The 23331-nt window shown below is 48.4% G+C and overlaps 1 protein-coding gene across 1 annotated transcript; it reads right to left on the bottom strand.

The window, feature by feature from the left end:
* Positions 1 to 4323: 4323 nt before the first annotated feature.
* On the bottom strand, positions 4324 to 23004 carry ZNF16 (zinc finger protein 16). Its single transcript, XM_010837553.1, is given in 4 exon segments — positions 4324 to 10662; positions 20119 to 20218; positions 20220 to 20324; positions 22848 to 23004. Coding segments are annotated over 4 exon segments (2016 nt in total). The 5' UTR covers positions 22899 to 23004; the 3' UTR covers positions 4324 to 8902.
* Between the last annotated feature and the right edge of the window lie 327 nt (positions 23005 to 23331).

Genomic DNA, 23331 nt, shown 5'->3' on the forward strand with positions numbered 1-23331 from the left:
ACTCAGACAAAGGGGGCGCCCCGCCCCATCTGCGCACCCGCCAATCGCAGGGCGCCCCGCCCCCAAGGGCCCCGCCCACGCCTCCCAGACCGCCACTCCTAGGACGCGACACTTCCCAGTCCGCCTTGGGCCCCGCCCTCCCCGCTCTGCGCCTTTCTCCTGACTGACGCACGCGCCAGAGCCACAGAGAGACGCAGCTTCCACCGCGCCTAGATAGGCCACGCCGCGTCCGGGTCTCCTACAGGCTGCACATGCCGGCGGCCTCGCGGAAGCTCCTGCGGGTAACTCGTACCTCCGGCCCTGCGGGCACAGCCCGATTCCGAGTCGGGTGAATCCTCGCCCTGTTGCCTCCAGAAGTCACGCCTGCCGAGGCGGGGCCTGGCGTTGGCTGTCGGTGGTCGTCGTGTGTGGCGGCGACCTCCTCCCCGTCCCCTTACGCTGGGGTTTGCGCACTTCGGCAGGGCAGGACCAGCGGGGGCGGGAGGAAGAGGTGGCCGTCGCTGCTGCCTGCCGCACCCGCTGTCACCCCCAAAGAGTACTTCCAAGTGGCTCGTTGGCTGGGAGGACCGACCGGACCAAGCTGGTGCCCCGACTTTTGGGCAGGAAACGTGGTCTGGGAAAGACCCGAGGCTGAAGTGGGAGAGGATGTGGCAGTAATTCTGGGGATAGCTGGCCCCGGCTTCAGGGGCAGGGTTTCTCCTCCGGAAAGGTGAGGTCAGCTTCCCACAGGGAACTCATCTGCCCCACACATCCCGGTGAGGTAGGGTCCTCTCTGCCAAGAGACTGAAGCTCAGGACCCAGGTTGTCCGATTTGGCCCTATTTTTGGACCATCCTAGATGGTTTTGGCCAGTTGCCAGTGTTAACATAATTAAACGAGGAGGCCATTAGGGTGGGGGTGGCTCTGCTGCCTTGGTAGCCCCCAGCTAGGCTTTCCAATTAAGTTGACGGCTTAAGTCGTGGCCTGTCAAAGCCCTTGCTTTGCTTTTCCGTCTATAAAAACTAATATAGCTCCTGCTGGCAAAGCACTCCTAACCACTATTCCATCCTCTGTTTGCTCACATAAGCTCTTCATAAATTCTAACATGCCTCAGTTTACCTTTTAACAATGAGGAGCTTGAGCTCGGCAACGTTGGTCCCGGCAGAGAACTGATGCTTCTAAGATCTTCTCAGCACACCCTGCTTTCTTTTTCTCTTCCCAACTATTTCAAGGTCCATATAATCAAAGCTGTGGTTTTTCCACTGCTGAGTTATGTTAGGGTCCAAAATCACTGAACAGTGGCTGCAGCCGTGAAATTAAAAGATGCTTGCTCCTTGGGGGGGAGGAGGGGGGGAAGGGAAGCTATGACAAACCTATATCACGTATTAAAAAGCAGCGACATCACTTTGCTGACAAAGTTTTGTATAGCCAAAGCTGTGACTTTTCCAGTAGTCGTGTACAGATGTGAGATTTGGACCATAAAGAAGGCTGAGGGCTGGAAAATTGATGCTTTTGAGCTGTGGTGCTGGGGAACTCTTGAGAGCCCCTTGGACAGCGAGGAGGTTAAACCTGTCATCTTACAGGAAATCAATCCTGAATATTCATTGGAAGGACTGATCCTGAAACTCCAATACTTTGGCCACCTGATGCGAAGAGACCCTAATGCTGGGAAAGACTGAGGGCAAGAGGAGAAGGAGGTGACAGGATGAGATGTTTGCATGACATCACTGACTCAGTGAACATGACTTTGAGCAAACTCTGGGAGATAGTGAAGGACAGGGAAGCCTAGCTGCAGTCCATGGGGTTGCAAAGAGCTGGACACAACTTAGGGACTGAACAACAACTTGTTTTAAAAATGTTCATTCATAAAGATTAAAAGTATATTACAGTGAAATACCTGCATGTCTTTTGCTTAGTTTCAGCAACTAACATTTTGCTTTTTTTTTTTTTTTTAAGCAATTCAACAACTAGCTTTTGTGTGTGTGTCCAGCTCTGCCACTCTTCACAGGCATGGTATTTATTGAGTGCCTGTTGTATGCTAGGCAGTGTTCTAAGTGCCAGAGCTACATGAGTAGGTAAAACAAGCAACATTCCCAATAAGTCCCTTTTACCTGTGAGTGGGGAAAGCAGGTAGTACACAGTATCAATATGTGAATCAGAGTGTCCAGAGGTGGTGTGAGCCATTAAAGGTCCAGGTGGGCACCACTGCTACTCACAGTGTCCCTGGCTCATCCCCAGGTCCAGGTGGAGGCAGTTTTTTCCTGTATTTAAAATCCTGGGTTCTAATTATATAAACACATTTATTAGTTATATGTAATGATGTCAGAATAACAATATTATTAACACTATGATTATTGAAAGTAGTCTAGATTTGTTTTGCACTTCTTCTTGCTGTTAGGATATATCCCATTTGGGGTATGACCTTAACTCTACAGTTTCACTTGTTTGCTTTTTACAAAGTTACATTTTTAACATTTTGATACAATTTTGTTTTATGATTATGTAAACTTGGGAGGAAAGTCATTACCAACCTAGAGAGCATATTAAAAAGCAGAGACATTACTTTGTCAACAAAGACAACATTACTTTGTCAACAACAAAGACATTACTTTGACAAACTTTGTCCGTCTAGTCAAGGCTATGGTTTTTCCAGTGGTCATGTATGGATGTGAGAGTTGGACTATAAAGAAAGCTGAGCATGGAAGAATTGATGCTTTTGAAGTGTGGTGTTGGAGAAGACTCTTGAGAGTCCCTTGGACTGCAAGGAGATCCAACCAGTCCATCCTAAGTGAGATCAGTCCTGGGTGTTCATTCGTAGGACTGATGTTGAAGCTGAAACTCCAATACTTTGGCCACCTGATGGAAAGAGCTGACTCATTTGAAAAGACCCTGATACTGGGAAAGATTGAGGGCAGGAGGAGAAGGGGACAACAGAGGATGAGATGGTTGGATGGCATCACTGACTCGATGGACATGGGTTTGGGTGGACTCCAGGAGTTGGTGATGGACAGGGACGTCTGGCGTGCTGCCAGGGGTCGCAAAGAGTCGGACACGACTGAGCAACTGAACTGAACCGAAACCCTATATGGTTTCAAAGTCCAGTACACAAAAGAAAGTGCATTCAGAAGACTTGCTTCCCTCCCTGTTCCCACCAGTCTCTTACCACGCTGCCCTATCAGTAACCATTTATCAACGCTATGGTTTCTGGCTCCATTCCAAAAAATCTGAACGTCAGTGAACAGTAGTTCTTTCCCACTGGCCCACATTTTGGCATATTCCTGTCAGTGTCCAGCCACCTCTCCTTTGCAGCGTCTGGGCATGTCCCTTTCTCCTTTATGCAGCTGCCTTCACCTCCCTTGTGAATGTGCTGTCATGTATTCAGCCAGTCTGCTATTACTGGACGTCTCTTGCCATAAAATTAGTGCTGTAATAAGTAGCTTTAGTTGGGTCTTTTCAGTTTTGCCAGTTTAATTTTAGGATAGATTCCTAGAAATGGGCATTTGTATCTTTTTCTGTATGTTGCCCAGTTCCCTTCCACAGGGTTGTAGGATCTTGTATTTCTGCTGGTGAGCTTTCCTTACAGCCTTGTGAACAAAGAATGTTGTCAAATATTTGGTATTCTGGCAATCTGAGAAGCAAGAAATAGCATCTTGGTGTAATTTCCTTTTGCATCTTTCTTGGAGGTAAGGTTGAGCATCTCTTCATATGATTAAGAGCCACTTTCACTGACTTCTCTGTGAACCTGCTTGTTGGTCTCTTCCCTCTCATTTTAGAAGCACTATAGAGTTAGACTGTAAAGAAAGCTGAGCACCAAAGAATGATGCTTTTGAATTGTGGTGTTGGAGAAGACTCTTGAGAGTCCCTTGGACTGGAAGAACAAACCAGCCCGTCCTAAAGGAAATCAGTCCTGAATATTCATTGGAAGGACTGATGTTGAAGCTGAAACTCCAATACTTTGGCCACGTGATGCGAAGAACTGACTCATTGGAAAAGGCCCTGATGCTGAGAAAGATAGAAGGCAAAAGAAGGGGACAACAGAGGATGAGATGTTTGGATGGCATCACCAACTCAATGGACATGAGTTTGAGCAAGCCCTGGGAGTTGGTGATGGACAAGTGTGCTGCAGTCCATGGAGTTGCAAAGAGTCAGACATGACTGAATGACTGAACTGAACTGAACTAATTATGTTAACCCTTTGTGACATACATTGCAGATTTTTAAAAACTTTGTTCTTAACACTAGGATTAAAAATTGCAAGCACTTACAGTCTTTTTTGATGCAACTGACAAGTTATATAAGCAATCGATATGATACCAGAGAGATGGTATAAAGAGTAGACTCCAAATTCACTTTTAATAAATTATTTTATTATTATTTTATTTTTGGCTGCACCGTGTCTTCGTTGCAGTGCGGGCTTCTCTAGTGTGTGAGCTCAGTAGCTTTGACTCACAGGCTTAGTTGCAGTTTGCAGTATCTTAGTTCCCCACCTAGGGGTCAAACCATGGTCCCCTGCATTGGGAACATGGAGTTGTAGCCACTGAACCACCAGAGAAGTCACCAGGACTTCTTTATAGCATGGAGTACAAGTCCTTTTTTGGATATATATATTTTGCAAATATCTTCTCCCAGTTTATGCTTTGCGTTTTCCTTTAATCTTGAGGAACAAATGTTCTAAATCTTGATGAGTTCCTACTCATTGAATTCCTTCCTCAAAAATTCCTGCTCTTTGTGTTCTATTTAATAAATCTTCACCAAAGATTATTTATTTAATAAATCTTGACCAAAGTGAAGGTCAGTAGGTTTTCTCTTATGTTTTCTTTTAGAAGTTTCTGCTGTACATTTTGGTTGATGATACATTTTGAGTTAAATTCTTTAGATGGTGTGGGGCAAGGATTGAGATTCACTTTGTTGGCATATGGTTATACAATAATTACAACACCATTTGTTGAAACCCCTAATTTTAAATAACCTTATGCACATTAATTTTATATGTGTTATGTATAACATAAGTTGTAAACACTTCCTCCAGTTCACCATTTGTCTTTTTATTTTGAATATAAAGGTGTTGGTCCTGCAAACTTTATTTCTGTGTAATTTATCATTTGTTTTCCCTTATTGTTGCTTGATTTCAAGCTACAGTAAAATTCCCCTAACTTCCCAGTTCTGGAGGAATCCACCCATGTTTTCACCCAGTACTCATTTGGTTTTGTTTCTGTACATTTAAATCTCCGTTCCATTTGGACTTTATTCTGCTAAGAGATGCAAAGAGTAAGTCTAGTTTTGTCTTTTTTCCAAAAGGCTATCGTGTTACCCCACTACCACATAGGATGAGATTGGTCCTTTCCCCTGAATCTGAGGCCATCTTTCTATCACATTTCCAGTTGGCAGTGGTCTCCCCAGTCAATGTTCTGATGTCTGGAAGATTCACAGTCTGGCCCATGAGCACAGAAGAGCCTGCATACAGAATAATCCTCACAGAGTACCTGCAGTCAGGCCACCTCCACCTCCCCCCATGCCTTTGTGTTACTTCCAGGGAAGCCCAGGGGCCAGTGTCTGCCAAGCCCCAGGGGAAAGAACCAACCTCATCCTACGTGGTTGGGTGCTCTGGCGTGGCCTGCACTGTCCTCAGCCATCAAGGCCCTGTTCTCCACTCAGACCTGAGTTGCCTCCAAAGCCACGGAAACTTCAGGATGGTCCTGGCCCCTGGCTCTGGTCTCACACACCACTCCAGTCTCCCTGCTTCTCCTTGCATGGAGAGGCCATGGGTGTCAAGGGACAGTTTTTCCCCTACATTCATCATCTGTGAGGCCTGGGCTGTGGGATCCATGGAGGAGTCTCCCAGAACTCTGCCAGCACATGGAAATCATGACACAGTTGTTACCAGAGAGCCACCTGGAGCCTGGGCCTAGGGGCCCCAACTGGCATTTTTCACCCAGGGAGCTCTAAGGCAGGGCAGCTTTGAGCTGTTAGGGCTGCTTTTCTGTTGTTCTCACGGAGCTGGCATTATTGGCTGAAGGCAGAAGCGTATGGATGTGGAAATCAGGAGCCAGGAGATTGTCCTCCTGATCTCTAATTCTCGAGGTACGTGAGAAGGGGTGAGGGCTCTGGGAATCTTGTGCAGTCATGGCAGCCAGGCTTTTGTTAGAACAAGGAGTTGAGGGAGAAGTCACAGTACAGAGGAACTTGACGTCCATAAACCAAAGACCAGAGTGGAAGAAGGTGTGGAGGCCAAGCAGGGCTTCTAGTTTTTTGAAGGTATGAAAAGCTTTATTATTGACATAAAGGAGGTCTCTGAGGAGGGTAGAGAAGGCCTCTGGAACAGGTCCGAGGTGGCTTGAGAGCAAGAAGGGTCGGCAGCCTGGGCCTCTACTGCGGTCAGCAGGAGAGGCTGGAGGGATGGTCCCTGGGCACAGGTGAGGGCCTGGATGCTTTCAGTCTCCTGCTGGCATCAGAGGGCAGAGCACCCAGCTGGCTTTTCTGCTTTTCCAGATGTGGGCACGAAACGAGGACGAGGCCTCAAGGTGCCAGCCTGCTAGTCACCACTCACCCTGATGTTTGATGAGAGACACACCATGTTTCACTCAGCTAATTCAGAGCTTTTTAAATGAGCTGTGTGGACTCTGCAGCCTGTAGCAGGTGAAACTGACAAGGGTGCCTTGGCCACTCTCAGTAAAACTTGTGACTCCGGAGGGGATGAGGGCATGCAGGGGAGGCCTCGTGTTGTGCCTAAGTATAGGGAGAGCCATCTAGAGACCTTGACTGGTATTTTGGGGCATCTGTGAGGCGAGAGATTCCTGGAGCTTTTTACGCCAAAAGGTGCAACTCTTAGGTGACAGCACAATTTGTAAAAATGTACAGACGAGGCTGTGAGTCAAGTCACTGGGTGCTAAGACAACTGCCTGGTGTTTGGCCAGTCATGCTGACCCTCCAGTCTGGCCCTGTATCAGGGTCGTCCTGGTTAAAAATGAGGAGCAGCTCCCCTCTGAGCTCCATCTTCCATGACGGTTGGCACTTCTCTGCCTATAGTCTTGGAACTCCCACTGCTGTTCCCCCGAGTTCATCCCACCCTGGAGCTCCCCAGGTGGACGGTCCAGCAGCCTGACATCTGGAAAGGGTCTGAGAATAGGTGAGGCTATTCCTCATGCAGGTGGAGCAGGCCAAAGGCCAAGGTTCAGCTCCATCCTGCACCAAGGCAGCTCGGCAGCCCCTAAGCTTGTTGGGTACTGCTTCTGTCACCCAGAGCGTAATGAGCAGCTGGGTACAGAGGGTCATGGGCTCAGGAGGTCCAGTTTCAGTAATTGCGGCTCTAGTGGCATATTGTATGGGGGAAAGAGGGCAGTTTCTTGCATCAGAAGCCCTTGGACAACTGAGTGCCATCATGAGTGGTCCAGAGACTCCAGGAGGCCTAACAGGAGGTGGCTGAAGCCCCTTCCGTGGAGGAGTCTTGCACAAATTTGGTATTGCATCAATTTTAGCCTCTTGTTGGAGGGGTCTCCGACTCCGTAGCAGAGGATGTGACAGCGCACCATGTACAGCAGGGCTGAGCAACACAGGCCAGCAGCAAGCCGGCCGATCAGCGACAGAGTGGAGTAGAGGCGGACACAGATACTTACTGAAAAAAGGAATCATAAATCAAAGCCAGACTGGCAGAGGAGGAGCGTGAAGCCAGAGGAGCGGCCTTACAGTAAGAATAGGAGCAGTCTTGTCAGGCTGAGGCCAAGTCTGGAAACTGTATCCCATTAGGTGTTGCCAGGGGAGAGGGGGTGGGATGGCGCCCAAAGTGTAGGGGAGGCTATGACAGGGCCTCTGCAGGGCAGCAGGGACAGCTGCTTCATGGGGCCTTGGAGGAGACGCTAGGCAGCCCATGCCACGCAAGCCCATGGACTTGCCTGCGCATCCGAGTCACCCCTCCACCCTCTCTTCTCTTCAGCCTCAAACCACCTCTCCCTCCACATTTGCAACTGCTGGCCTTGCCTCTACTTCCTTGAGAACTCAGAAGCCATACCTTCCCTTCCCTTCATGACTACAAGCCACTGCCTCCTTTCCTCCTGTAACAGTGCAGGAAGGGTCCCCCATCCTTCCAGGACATTCCCAGGTCAGGCCCTCCCTGGTGGCAGAAGTGTGGCTTCTGGGCTAAGTTCCCCAATGCAGGGAGTCAGGAGCCAATGCCCACCTCTTAGGGGCACCTAGGCGCCCTGTAAATGTCTGATGATGGATCCAGGAGCATGTGGAGAGGAAGGGAGGAGCATGTAGAGCAGCCCCTGGGGGTGAGGCCCAGGACCAGAGCTCAGGAACTGCCTCATGTACAATTGTGCTGCAGCCTGAGTGGGGCCACAGGGCCTGAGCCACCGCAGAGCAAGAACACATAACCACAGACTGCAGATGGACACCACGGAGAGCGGGAAGCAGGGAGGGTCAAGTCCCATTACCAGGTAGGATTGGGGGGGTGGGGAGGTTGACAGCAACCAGACCTGAAAACTCTCAACCTGACATTATGAAAAGATACCAGCCACAACCACTGACAAAGGACTCAGTCCCTTGACTAGTGAGCACACGGAGGTCTGTGGTTGTCTCAAAGCAAATGTCATTTACTTTCTTGGTTATGTTCCTTAACAGTAATAAACTCTATGGATGAGTGCACAGCCTCTATAATCCTTTCCCTTCTAACAAGTACAGCTGTCTCATAACAAACTGGAAAAACAAACAACAAAGAGAAATGAGCTCACAGGAGACAAGGGTGATGGCACGGGACTTGGGAGAAGGAGCAGGACCACAGGACGGTCCCCAGTCTGTGGACGGTGGCCTCTGTGGACGGTGGCCTCATGGGCGGTGAACATGGGGTAGACAGAGTAAGCGAGAGCACGTCAAGTCTGGGGAGGGAGAATGAGGCACAGCCAGGGGGTCAGGGTGAAGCTGCGAGGGGTTCACTCCCTGGTGTGGATCAACTGGTGCTTGGTCAACTTTGACCGCTGGCTGAAGGCTTTTCCACAAGCCGTGCAGTCGTAGGGCTTCACCCCAGTGTGGATCCGCTGGTGCTGGATGAGAACGGAGCGCTGGCTGAAGGACTTCCCACACTCACTGCACTGATAGGGCCTCTCGCCCGTGTGGATGATCTGGTGCTGGATGAGGTGCGAGCTCTGGCTGAAGCCCTTCCCACACTCGACGCAGGTGTAGGGCTTCTCTCCAGTGTGGACCTTCTGGTGGTGGATGAGGTTGGAGCTCCGGTTGAAGGCTTTGCCACACTGGTTACACTCGTGGGGTTTCAACCCATTGTGGATCCTCTGATGCTGAATGAGAGTTGAGCTCTGGCTGAAGGTTTTCCCGCACTCAGTGCATTCATAGGGCTTCTCCCCCGTGTGGACCCGCTGGTGCAGGATGAGGTTGGAGCTGCGGCCAAAGGTCTTTCCACACTCGCGGCACTCGTAGGGCTTGTCTCCCGTGTGCACACCCTGGTGCTGCACGAGTGCAGAGCTGTGGCTGAAGGCCTTCCCGCAGACGCCGCACTCATACGGCTTCTCCCCCGTGTGGATGATCTGGTGCTTTCGGAGCACCGAGCTGTAGCTGAAGGCCTTGCCACACACAGCACACACATGAGGCTTCTCCCCGGTGTGGATCCTCCGGTGCTGGATGAGGCTCGAGCTCTGGCTGAAGGCCTTCCCACACTCACTGCACTTGTAGGGCTTCTCCCCCGTGTGGACCCTGTGGTGTTTGATGAGGTTGGACACCCGGCTGAAGGGCTTGCCACACTCGCTACATGAGTAAGGCCTCTCCCCAGTATGGACCCTCTGGTGCTTCCTCATGTGTGAGCTCTGGCTGAAGGCCCTCCCACACTCAGTACACTCGAAGGGCTTCTCCCCTGTGTGGACCCTCTGGTGCTTGACGAGGTTGGAACTGCGCCTGAAGGCCTTCCCACAGGCATGACACACGTACGGCTTCTCACCAGAGTGGATTCTCTGGTGCTGGATGAGGTTGGAGCTGCGCCTGAAGGTCTTCCCGCACTCACTGCATTCGTAGGGCTTCTCGCTCCCATGGGACTTCTGGTGCTTTTTAAGGCTGGAGCTCTGGCAGAAGGCCTTCCCACACTCAGAACACATATGCAGCTTCTCCCCATGGTGGGTAAGCTGGTGCTGGAGGAAGCCTGTGTGTGTGCTCAAGAGCCTTCCACACTCGTTACAGATGAAGGACTTGTGTCCAGTGTGCCCTGTCTGATGCTGAGTAAGACCGGGGTCTCCTTCGAAGGTTTTCCCACACTCGCTGCATATGAATGGGCTTTCGGCCACGTGAAGTCCTGTGCAGCTGGGCAGGTCCAGGCTGCAGGGCAGGCTCCGTGTGCCAAGTGGATGGGGCCTCCCCTCTGCAGGAGGCCCTTGACACTCCACTGGGCTTGGGCTCCGGCTGCAGCTGCTCTTGATGTCATCACAGTCCACCTCTCTCTCTCCTGAGGGGCTCCTGAGAAGCATCTGTGCTAGAGTGAAGGCTCCCTCCTGGTGAGGGCGGTGCATCTGCCTCTCATCCTCAGGGAGCCCCCAGTCTCTTTCTTCTACACCACCATGGAGTCCTCCAAGCTCAGGTGTCTGGGGAGCATCACTGCCAGAGCTGTCTGATATTTCTACCTGTGATTCCAAGTCCTCAGAAACTTCTTCCTTCTGAACAAACTCCTGGCCCTTAGTCCTGGTGTCCCAGCCTGAAATGACAAACAGAAAGTCACATGGCGCCCCCTCCCCAATGGTCTTCATGCTCTCTCCTTCCCTTTAGCCCATCTCAGCTGAAATACATCACAGAAGATGACTTCTCTGACCATTGCTCCCAACAGGGCTCCGTATCCCAAGGCTGGAGCCACGCAGGGGTGCTGAGTGGGTGGGTGAAGAGCACCCCACAGTACTCTCAGCCTCCTTGGGCCTGTTGCCCTCTGACCTGCCCGTCAGTTCAGGAATGATTTCCATTCACCTACTGGAATTTCTAGAATCTCCCCCAACAGCATTTTGTCTCCCCACGTCACCTGAAGGCTTCTATTCTCCTCAACGCAGACCCACCTGTGTCGTCTGCTCAGCCTGACTGCCCTGCACACGTGTCTGGTGGTAACAGTTTGCATTCTGGTCACCTGACTCATGGCCCAGCTGGAAGGCCCTGCACAGAGTCTGTGCCAAGACCCCCTCCGTGGAGCTTGACCGTGTGGCTGCACACAGTGAGGCAACCTGCTTCACCCTCCCGCTGACCGTCAGGCAGGCCTGTCGTCACACCTGCAAGTGGGCCACCATCTTCTCCCAGGGCCCCAGCTGTGGGGCTCCCGCGGGGCTCCCGTGGGGCTCCCATGTGTGATAGGGGCACAGTGAGGGCTTCAGGGACAAACAGGGTGGTCACTGCAGGAAACAAGGGTCTGGACAGGGTGGCCCAGGGAGCCCCGCCCTCTCTTGGTTGCACAAGAAGGGACATAGCTTTTCCATGAAAGGTCACAGAGGACCCATTCTGGGCTCTGTGGCTGCAGTCTCTGTCATAAGGTCTGCTCTGTTACAATCCTTAAAAAACTGAACTGTTCTTTGCTTGCAGGTCATAAACAAATGGTGAGCTGGATCTGGCCTGTGGGGCATGGCTCGCTGACCCAACTGAGACAAGATCATTGGTGTGGCTCCTGAGGGAGTGGAAATGGGAACTGCTTTGCGGGCCAGAGAGACTATTGGCCTGGAAGGATTTTACTGAGACGGGAAACAAGAGTGAGTCCTATGGGTGAGGGTAATGGCATTTTTTATTTGGTAGACTGGATACAATTCTCTGCAACATAAGAATTACTGGAAACAATAATGAAAGTTCTTTTTTTTTTGAAAGGAAATATAAAGTCAAAAATATGCTTTAAGAAAATTTTTCATTAAAAACACTGGGTTTAATGGTGAAGGAAAAGATGTGTAAACAAATGCACTTGTTTGCCACACTGCCCCCACAAGTGTGGCACCGACTGGCCAAGCCAGCACACAGCAAACCTGTTAGACTTCCCAAGAGGAAACAATGGAGGTCTGTATGATTAGCTGCTTCCAGGTTTGTGAAAAATGCCCCATTGGAGCCATGCTCACAAGTCCTCATGTGGCTGTGGCTGTCGAGGGGCCCAGCAGAGACTCAGCAGCACCTGCCCCGCCACATAAGCCCCCAGCGGCACCACAGCCTCGGCTGGGGGCTCCACCCCTCTCCATCCCCACAGGGGCTCTGTTATGTGTATTGAGGTGAAGTTAACAAACAAAATAACTGTTTTAAATGAACACTTCAGTGGCATTTAGTACATTTACAATGTTGTGCAATCAGAATCTGTATCTTGTTCCAAGACATTTCATTTCCATCACCTCAAAGCCCCAGTGCATTAGTCCATATCTCCTGGCCCCCAGCGCCTGGTGACCACCACCTGCATTTTGTCTCCATGGATTTACCTCATTCCTGACCTTGCATGTGAATGAAATCATGATACACAACTTTTGATGTCTGGACTCTTCCTCTCAACCTAATGTTTCTGCAGGTTCAGTCACTGCGGCAGGTACCAGTGCTTCACTCCCTTATGGCTGAATAATATTCCACGGTACAGACACAACACATCTGGTTTCTGCATCCGTCCACTGAGGGGCATCTGGGTTGCTTACACCTCTTGAGTACTGTGAACAGTGCTATGAATATGACATACGTGTACTTGACGGGTATTTGCCTTGAATTCTGCGGGTATGTATCCACAGTGGAATTACTGCATCACACGGTAATGCCAGGGCTTCCCAGGTGGTGCTAGTGGGAAAGAATCCCCGCCTGCCAATGCAGGCGACATGTGTTCAATCTTTGGGTGGGGAAGATCCCCTACAGGAGGGGATGGCAACCCACTCCAGTATTCCTGCCTGGATAATCCCACAGACAGAGGAGCCTGGTGGGCTACACTCCATAGGGTTGCAAAGAGTCAGACATAACTGAAGTGACTGAGCATGCACGCATGGTAATGCTAGGTTTAAACTTTGAGGAACTGCCAAACTGTACTCCACCATGGCTATACCATTCTACATTCCCACCATTGTTGGTGTATAGAAACACAACTGATTATGTGTACTGACCTGTACTCTGCAATTCTACTGAATTCATTTAATATTAGCTCTAGCAGGTTTTTAATGGATTCTTTGGGATTTCCTATTATATATACAGGATTGTGCCTTATACAAACAGAGGTAGTTTTATTTCTTCCTTCCCAATTTGAATGCCTTTTTTTTACTGGCCTGATTGCTCTGGTTAGAACTTCCAATACAGTACTGAAGAGCAGAGTTGAAAGCAGGCATATTTTCCTGATTTATGGGGAAAACCTTTTAAGATTTCACTAATGTACATGATGTTAGCTGTTAGCCGTGGGTTTTTCATGAATGCCCTTTATCGTGTTGAGGAGGTTGCCTTGAATGGAGTTCTCAGTGTTTTCATTATGAAAATGAATTTGGTTTTGTCAAACACTATTTTTTTTTTTGCATCAATTGAGATGATTATAGCTTTTCCCCTTCATTTGATTAATGTGGTAAATGACACTGATTGGTTCTTATGTTGCACCACTCTTGTGTTCCTGGGTTACATCCCACTTGGTCATGGGATATAACACTTTTATTAATGCTGCTGGATTCAGTTTGCTAGCATTTTGTTGAGGGTTTTATATATACAGCCACAAAATGTCTCAATGCATAATTTTCTTTTCCTGTGGTGTCTTTGATTATCCTTCCTTTTGTATAGTTTGCAAGCTTGACAAAACAGCATACATCCTTCTTTAAATGTCTTGTGATGCCATTTGGCCCTGGTTTGTTAGTTTTAAAAGTTACAGATTCAATCTTTAATTGTTATGTCTGTTCTTACTTTCTACCTATTCTTGAGTCACTCTTGGTGATTTGTCTTTTTAGGAATTTAGCTCTTTCATGTAGGTTATCTAATTTGTTGGTGTGCAACTGCTTTTTACTCTTTTTTACTTTTGTATAGTCGGTAATAATGTCCCCATCCCATTTTCACTTGATTTTCAGTGTGTTGCTTTTGTCATTTGTTGATCATTTCAAAAAAACTTTTAAATACATTGATTCTCTTATTGCTATTCCAGTCTCTATTTCTGCTCCGATGTTCATTATTTCCTTCCATCAGCTCTGGGTTTCGTTTACTCTTCTCACAGACCCCTAGGATGTCAAGTTAGGTACTGCTGTAAGGCCTATCTATCCTCCTCCCAATACAGGCATTGACTGCTGTAAATTTCTGCTCTGGGCTTCCCTGCATCCTGTGAGTTCTGGGAGTTTGTGGCTTTGTTTTCATTTGTCTGTACGTATGTTCTAACTTCCCTTGTGGTTTCTTCTTCGACCAACTGGTTAAGAGTGTGTGGTTTTACTTCAACAAATTTGTGCATTTTCCAGTTTTCCTGCAGTTATTGCTTGGAGATGATACTTTATATTATTTCCACATTGATTGAGACTGGTTTTGTAGTCTAATATATGGTCTACATTGAAGAATGTTTCATATGCACTTAAGAAGACTGTATCTGCTCCCTTGGACAGAGGGTATATCTATGTCTCTTAGGTCTATTAATTATAGTATTGCTCAAATTCCCTGTTTCATTACTAAACTTCTGTTTAGATGTTTTTCTTGACTTTTGGAAGTGAGGTATTAAAGTCTCCAACTGCTACTGTAGAAGCATCTCTTTCTTCCCTCAAATCTATGCCTGCTTCATATGTTTTGGGTTCTTTTCAGTGTTTATGTTTATCACTACTCTTTTTGATTAATTGACTTGTTTATCAATATATATCAAACTGTGGTGCTGGAGAAGACTCTTGAGAGTCCCCTGGACAGCAAGGAGAACAAACCAGTCAATCCTAAAGGAAATCAACCCTGCATATTCATTGGAAGGACTGATGCGAAAGCTGAAGCTCCAATACTTTGGTCACCTGATGTGAAGAGTCGACTCATTGGAAAAGACCCTGATGCTGGGAAAGACTGAGGGCATGAGGAGAAGGGGACGACAGATTAGATGGTTGGAAGGCATCAACTCAGTAGACAGGAGTTTGAGCAAACTCTGGGAGACAGTAAAGGACAGGGAAGCCTGGCGGGCTGCAGTACATGGGGTCGCAAAAGTCAGACATGACTAAATGACTGAACAACAATCTTCCTGATTAATTAACTCATTTATCAATATATTATATCCTTCTTTTCTCTTGTACAGTTGTTTGACATAGTTTACTTTGTCCAATATTAGTTTAGCAACCCCAGGTCTCTTTTGTTACTATTTGCATGGAACATATCTTTTTCACCTTTCACTTTAAGCTTAGTTTTTCCTTTGGAAGCCTCCTGAACTAAGCCTCCTGTAGACAGTATATAGTTGGGTCATACTTTTTTAAATCCATTCTGTATTTGCCTGTTGACATATCTGCCTGTTGACGAGTTTAAACCATTAACATTTAATTACTGACAAAGAAGGACTCACTTCTACCACTTTGCTTCTTAAATCTTTTCAATGTCTTTGACCTTTGTGTTCCTCATTTGATCTATTACTATCTTCCTTTGTGTTCAGTTTATTTTTTGTAGCATACCATTTGATATTCTTCTTTATTTCTTTTGTGTATATTTTAAAGATACTTTCTTAGTTGTACCATGGCGATTATAATTAATATTCTAACATCCTAAAACAATCTAATTTGGCCCTCTCCCTTCAGCTTTTTTGGTCCCCTGCCCCATCTTTATCGAAATAAATTGCTGTAGAACATCATGTATCTTTTTATTTAATAAAGAAATTTACTTGTTTGGGGCTGTGCTGGGTCTTCACTGCTTTGCATCATCTTTCTTTAGTTGCAGGGGTAGGGGGTGCACTACTCTTTAGCTGCAGTGCACAGGCTTCTCATTGCGGTGGCTTCTCTTGTTGCAAAGTATGGGCTCTAGGGGCACATGGGCCTCAGTAGTTACAGCTCACGGGTTCTGGAGCACTGGCACAGTAGCTGTGGTACACAGGCTTAGCTGCACTGTGGAATGTGGGATCCTCCTGGAGCAGGGATTGAATCTGTGACCCTGAATTGGCAGGTGGATTCTTAACTTCTGGACCACCAGGAAAGTCCATCATATTAAGTTTAAAGTGCACAATGGGATGAATTGATACACATATATATGCAAATGATGACCACCATAAGGTTAACTGACATATCCATCACCTTGCACAGTATCCACTGTGTGTGTGTGTGTGTGTGGTGAGAACTTTCAAGATCAACTCTCCTGGCAGTTGACAAGTACATTATACATTATTAACTACAGTCACCATGCTGTATGTTGAATCCTCAGAATAAAGCCACCAAGTTTGAACTGTTAACCAAAGTAGCCACAGCATCATACAGAAACTCCACTCCTATACAGATATGTTGCTACCTTTATGTTGTTGCAGTCACAAATGTATCCTTACATGTTATATATTAAGTAGTATAGGTTTATGATCATTTCACACATGTCTTTTAAATCATATAGGAAATAAAAAGTGAGGTTATAAACCAATACAACAATACTAGCTTTTATCCTAACCTATGTGGTTAATTCTATCAGAGATCTTTGGTTCTCTGTATAGCTTTGAGCTCCTGCCTAATACCCTTTCCTCTTAGCCTGTAACACTTCCTCTGACACTTCTCACAGGGCATGTCTGTTAGTAATAAACACCCTGAGCTTTTGTTTATCCAAGAATACCTTAACTTAGTCTTTACTCTGAAAGATAATTTTGCCAGATGTAGAATTCTTAGTTGGCAGTTTCATTCTCTAAGCAGTTTAAATATGTCATCCCACTGCCTTCCAACCTCCAAGGGCTGATGAGAAACTAGCTGTTTGTCTTATTGAGGATCCCTTATATAAGATGGTTTGCTTCTCTCTTGTTGATTTCAAGATTCAATCCTCCAAAAGTTTGATTATAATGAGTCCTGGTGTGGATCTCTTTGACTCTGTCCTACTGGGAGCTTGCTGAGCTTTCTAGACATGTAGGTTCAAAGCTTTTTTGCATCTTTCATCAAATTTAACATGTTTTCCACCCCTTTCTTTCTCACCTCTTTCTTGGACTCCCATGTGTGTGTTGGTTTCCTTGATAGTATCCCACTGAGAGGGTAACAGGCAGGAAGGCTAGGGGCCCCCAACAGAGGAAATAGGCTGCAAGTGTCAGACGTTGTTTCTCTCTCTCTTAAGCAGCAGGAGGAAACAAACTACAATTGTCAGATTTTTTTCTCTTCTCTATACAAAATTAAAAGGAAGTTTCTTTTAAAATTCTGTGTTGCCATGATGACACCTGAACTTAACTTTTCTCAAACCTGAGGTAACCAATGAGTTTTTCTTATGGAAATGTTTTTAAGATTAAGAAATGTTTTTCTTAACATTAAGCTATGTTAATGAACTATGTATTTACCTTAGACTCTATCTTTCTTCAAGTTGATTCCACCTAAGACTCAGAACCGATAATGGCTCAACAAACCACTATGTTTTACTCACGGAAATGTTCTCTTAAACTATGTGAATGAGACTATGTATTTGCTTGGAAATCTGCCTCTCTTCAAGATTCATGTCAGTTGTTTTATGGTCCAGGATGACTCACTTGTGCCAATGTTATCTCAAAACGCATGTTGTCGGTGAGGGGCCTGGTGCCACTCTGAGTTTTGAGACATTTCCTTTTAACAACTTGCTAATTCTCATTGGAGAAGACTCTGATGCTGGGAGGGATTGGGGGCAGGAGGAGAAGGGGACAACAGAGGATGAGATGGCTGGATGGCATCACTGACTCGATGGACGTGAGTCTGAGTGAACTCCAGGAGTTGGTGATGAACAGGGAGGCCTGGCATGCTGCGATTCACGGGGTCGCGGAGAGTTGGACACGACTGAGCGACTGATCTGATCTGATCTGAATAGGTATATAACTTCTTGCTAAAAACTAGCAAGGGAGCACTTTTTCTGCCCCCTTCTGATGTCTATATCAGAAGCCTTCTCTATCTCTTTTATACTTTAATAAATCTTTATTACACAAAAGCTCTGAGCAGTCAAGCCTTGTCACTGACCGCAGATTGAATTCCTCTCCTCCAGAGGACAAGAATCCCAGCGTCTTTCACAGCTCTGCAACAACCTTTCACCATGAGTCTGTTAGGCTCTGTTCACTTTTCTTCAACTTTTTTCTTTCTGCTACTCAGACTGGGTAACTTAAGTTCACCAGTTCTATAGCCTGCTCAAACCTGCTATTGAAATCCTCCAGAAAACTCTTCACTTCAGTTACTTTAGTTCTCCCTCCAGGACTTCTTTATTTTGACTGCACCACGAGGTATCGGAGATCTTAGTTCCCCGGCCAGGGATCGAACCTGTGCTCCATGCAGTGTGAAGCAGAGCCTTAACCACTGGAGCACCAGGAAGTCCCAGCTCTAGGACTTCCACTCTGTTTCTCTTTATAATAAATAAAATGTGAATTGTATATTTACAACTATCTCTACTGACTTTTTCAGTTCGTTCATACATAGATTTTAGTTCCCTGTCCATGGTTTCTTTCAGATCTTTGAGCACATTTAAGACAGTTTATTTATAATCTGTTAAGTATCTGTGCTTTTTCAGGGACACTTCTGTCAATTAATCTTTTTCCCTTGAATGGGCCAGCTGTATTTTCTGCTTATTTGTATTCTTTATGATTTTTTTGCTAAAAACTGAACATTTAAGAATATCTACTGTGCTCTACTAGGACACTACTTCAGCACTAATTATTACTCTGCGTGGCTCCTGGCTTCCACAGATCGCAGAGATCAGCTGGAGGTGACACTACAATCTTCATAGGTCTTTTCTGAGTATACCTTCTATCTTGGGTTTCTATACATGGCTTTCTAAATTCCCTGACATATGAGGGTGCTTTTGAATGTCCTCATTTCTCCGCCCTTCCCTCCTGGGCTTTAGGAAGTTGACTGTACTATTAAGTGATGTCCCAAGTGCCTGTGGAAGTTCAGTTCATGTTTCTATGTTTTGAGCCCAGCACTTTCCACCAAGTAATTCTGAGTTAGGCAACACAGAGACAAACACTTTGATTCAACTCTTTTTCCAACCCCACACAGGGAAGAACAAAGTGATTTCTGAATAAGTTCTGCTCTGCTCCCTCTGGAAGCAGGCACCAGGTCCCACACTAGGAACACAGGATGCTCACTTTCAATATGCTGCTGAACCAGGAAGTATCTGTGAAGCTTTCCTTTTTAAGTTGCCTTTTTCTTGATTTAGCATTTGATTGGTTGCTGTAAACCTGTTTTCTAGATTTCTGACTTTGTTGGTCCTGATAGCTTCTACTTGTTTTTGTTTAATAGTTTATGTGAAGCAATGGGTGTCTGGAGCTGCCTATTCCACTATTTTGCTATACAGTGGCTTTTAAAACATGAGCTACCATCAACCTGTGTTTTACCTGGAGCAAGGGTCTTGACCTAACTCGCCATTCTCTGCTTGGCACACCCTTGGTCATCTGACAGCAAGTTTTTCCCTCAGAGCCACTTCTTGGCCCCATCATGCCTCTCATCCTCTACCCATCTCATCCTTCCAACACGCCTATGACCATCTCTGCCCTTAGCCCAGCCTTCTCCGGCCACACAGAGTCTGCCCACGATGCTCTGCCCACATGTCCTCAGTATAATACTTCCCATGCAGGTGTATTCCTGTAAAACAGCCATCATCAGATCCCAGCAAGGAAAGCTAACAGTGAGTAATTCCTGATCCCTGCTGAAAGGGCCACAGAAGAGGCAACTCGGTGAGGTGTCTTCACGAAGGACTGTCTGGAATCTAACAGGGATGGGAGCAGCTGGGCAGTGTGAATGCAGCCAGGAGGGAACAGGGCCAAGGCCTGGAGGACTAGGATTAGACCTGAGGGCAGGACTACCACCAGTCTGGCAAGGAAGTTAGGCAGGGCTCAGCTGGTGATCATCATGTCACACCCTCTATTTCAGGTGAAGAAACCAGAGTCCTGCTCAGGACACCAGGGCACCCAGGTGCCAGGCCAACTTCCTCTCTGACCTCCAGCCTTGGCCCTGCAAGTCCACAAGGCATTCTGCCCCAAATGCTGACAGGACACCTCCAGAGGTAAGTGCAGGGGAATGTAGACCAAGTCTCCCCAGAACAAGGGCATCAGTGGGGAATGCACACCCAGTACCTGGCTGCTGATGGTGAGGGGAGGTGGCTCCTGGCTCAGCGTCACCACAACAGAGGGAACCATGAAGTGCAGATCCAGGGTGGGTCTCGGCAGGAGCATCACTCCACAAAGGCCTGGGCTCTAGGGGTCCAAGGGGATGGTCCAGGAACTGAGAGCTCCACTGCTGCCTCTTTAGAGCATACTCTGAGGCTGGGCATGGCTGGGACCTGGAGACCAGCAAGGACACAGGTGAGTGTGCAGAGGAGGTAACTCCAGCGGTTCACTGGCACACCAGGCAGGGGTCACTTCCTCCACCCCTCACCCTGAGACCTCAGGAAGGCCTGATGATTGATACCACATTCTCTGATGCTGGAACAAATGGAGGTCAGCCAGCCAAGGAGACACAGACTCACAAGCCAGGGCCACAGGTGAGATACTGACCACAGAGCAAGGTGACCCACAGTGCCTGTGAGCACACCCGGAAGGGCCCAAGATTGCCATGGTAAGAGGAAGCAGCTCTCATGGCGCCTGTACCTGCTGTGAGCCACCCTGGTCCTGACACAATGCCCTGAAAGTGGACCAACTGACCTTCACAGGGAGCAGCAGCTTCAGAGGCCGGGCTGCCAGGGGAGCCTCACCACCGACACATGGAGTCATCACAGTGTCACTCTACTGGCCAGCCTGAGTTCTGCCACCCAGCAGCATCCACAGTGGTTGTCCCCAACCCACCCTCCTGGGCTGTCCTCCCACTGCACCAGTGGCTGGCTCCCTCCCAGACTCCTCCTTAGCTCCCTCTTCACGCTGGTGTCCCAGGATTCACTTCTGCATCCACATCAAATTCCCTGGCTAATCTGTCCAGTCCTGAGGTACCAACATCCTTTACCCCATGAAGACTCTAAAGACTGGCCTCATCTCCAGCTCTAACTGGCATCTCCAAGTAGGGAGGCATGCCCAATCAGGCACAGGATGGGACCCCATGTGGACAAGTTACTGATTTTCTCCCCCTCCCTACTGTCCTGTCTCTGAGCATATGCACCATGCCCTGGCCAGCATCCCACCTAGGAGGGGGCAACATCCCTCGGCCCCTGATTCACACCACACCATAAGCAGGTACCACTGACCCCTTTGTCCTTCAGTAATGAAGACGAAGCAGCAAATGTTGGCAGACGCTGCCTCCCAACCCTTGGACTGACTTTCTCCTCTTGGACTCATGCTTTCAGTGTTTCCAAAACACCCACTACATGTCAAGGTATTCTGAGGACAGTGTGACCATCACCCTCACGGATTTCAGTGGGAGACAGGTAACAGCAAATGCATCAGTGAGATGGGCAGGTGCGCTGGGCACAGGTAGCAGAGAAGGGGCAGAGCCTGGGGCAGGTGGGCATTTCAACCAGGTCCTGGCTGGAAAGGCAGAAGAAGGCAGGGGTGAGACAGGACAGAGGTGTGAACACAGCTCAGAGGCAGTTCCTGGGGGAGGCGGGGGTGCACAGACTGGAAAAGGCTTTGACTACCTGAGGAAAGTGAGGCACCAGCCGCATTTCTCCACTGGGAGGCAGAATTAATGAAACATCTCAGGAAGATTCACCTGGCGTGGCCGCTCGGAGAGACGGTGCATAAGCAGGGAGAACACTGACTCAAGGCACTCATCCATGCAGCAACAGAACAGAGCAGGGGGAACCTTCACTCTCTCTCCCCATGGGAGAGTCCATCCTTTGTAGTATTTATTCAGTTCATTTTAAAATCTGGAGGTTATCATCACTGCCTCTGAACAGGGGCACAGTCACATGGCTCAAAATTCAAAAGGTTAATGAGAACATAAGGTGACACATCCCCCAGCCTGCCACAGTGCCCATTCCCAGTTTCCAGCATGCCCATCCTGGTTACTCTAAGCTTACACAAGCAAACATGAGTATTTTTTCTTTGTCTTTTTATTATAAGTTACACCAACCTATGTCATTTTACATCTTGTTCTTCTCACTTTAGTATTTGTGGGATCCTGTCCAGGAGGTAGCAGGATGCTCCTCCCCATCCATGTCTACATCCTAATCCCCGGGACCTAAACTATACAGCAAGAGAGATTTTGCAGAGGAAATTAAGGCTACAGGCCTGAATTACCTGGTGGACCCAATCTAATCACGTGAGCCATTGCTGACTCGGATGCATGGATCGTGTGCAAGGAGTGGGGTCTCCAGGAGATAAGGACAGTCAGCAAGGAAAAAGCAACCTCAGGAGTTGGATTCTACCAGTGAGCTTGGAAGCTGATTCTCCTGGCTAAAGGCTCAACCTGGTGCTAAGTAAATACACAACTGTGAGGATTACAAGCCACTACTCCACGGCAGACGGCCACAGGATGGGCCTGACCCATGCTCAGTCCCACTCCCCTGAGGGAGAATAAATCCGTCCCCGTCCCGTGAAATCCCTCTCCACCCGGAGGGCGAATCCACCACCGAATGTGCCAGAATCGGGCGCCAAGCGGCAACCCCATTCATTTCTCCCCCGGCTCCGGACAGCTCTAACGTTCGCACCAATTCCTGAGGCCCTTCCTCCGCCCCAACCACGCGCGACAGAACAGCACAGCACACCTGCCGGTCGCTCTGCGGCTGCCTCGCCGAGCGGTCCCGCCGCCCGGCTCCAGGGCAGGGATTGCTCGGCTCTGTCGGGCAGCATCCACAGGGCGTCCCTCACACGCCCTCCCGTCTGGGGCCCTCCGAGGCTGCAAGCCGCCCACGATTCCACGGCCCCACGCGCACCCGAGACAGGCCTCCCGGGGCCAGCACCCACCGCCGGTGCATCGGAGTCATAGGTAGAGTGATCAGCAACTCGAAGACGCCACAGCGCGAACAGCCGCCGCCTAGAGCGGCTCGGGGAAGAGCGCAACGAAGAGATACCCAGGCGGCTCGGCCTCGAGGTGCTCCGGAAGTCCCGCCTCAACTTCCGGCTTGCGGACCCGCCAGCCCTACCCAATGTGGCTGCTCTAGGCTGAGGGAGGAGAAGTGACTCGGCGGCTCCACTCCTGACCCGGGACCAGCCCTCCCCACGCCTCCGCGAGGTGCTGGGAACCCTGGGAGACCCGCGGATCAGGGTTGGTGCAACAAGCCATTATAAATGCAGGAAGGACTAGGGACTTAGATACACAGGTACCTGCAATCAAAACAGGTTTTGGTTGATAAAAACATGCTGCATGAGAAGGAACATTCCCTCCATCAGTAAATGATCGCCTAGGTGTCAAAAGGC

Source organism: Bison bison, unplaced genomic scaffold (genome assembly GCF_000754665.1).
Source record: "Bison bison bison isolate TAMUID 2011002044 unplaced genomic scaffold, Bison_UMD1.0 scf7180017864078, whole genome shotgun sequence".
In the NCBI taxonomy this organism is placed as follows: Eukaryota; Metazoa; Chordata; class Mammalia; order Artiodactyla; family Bovidae; genus Bison; species Bison bison.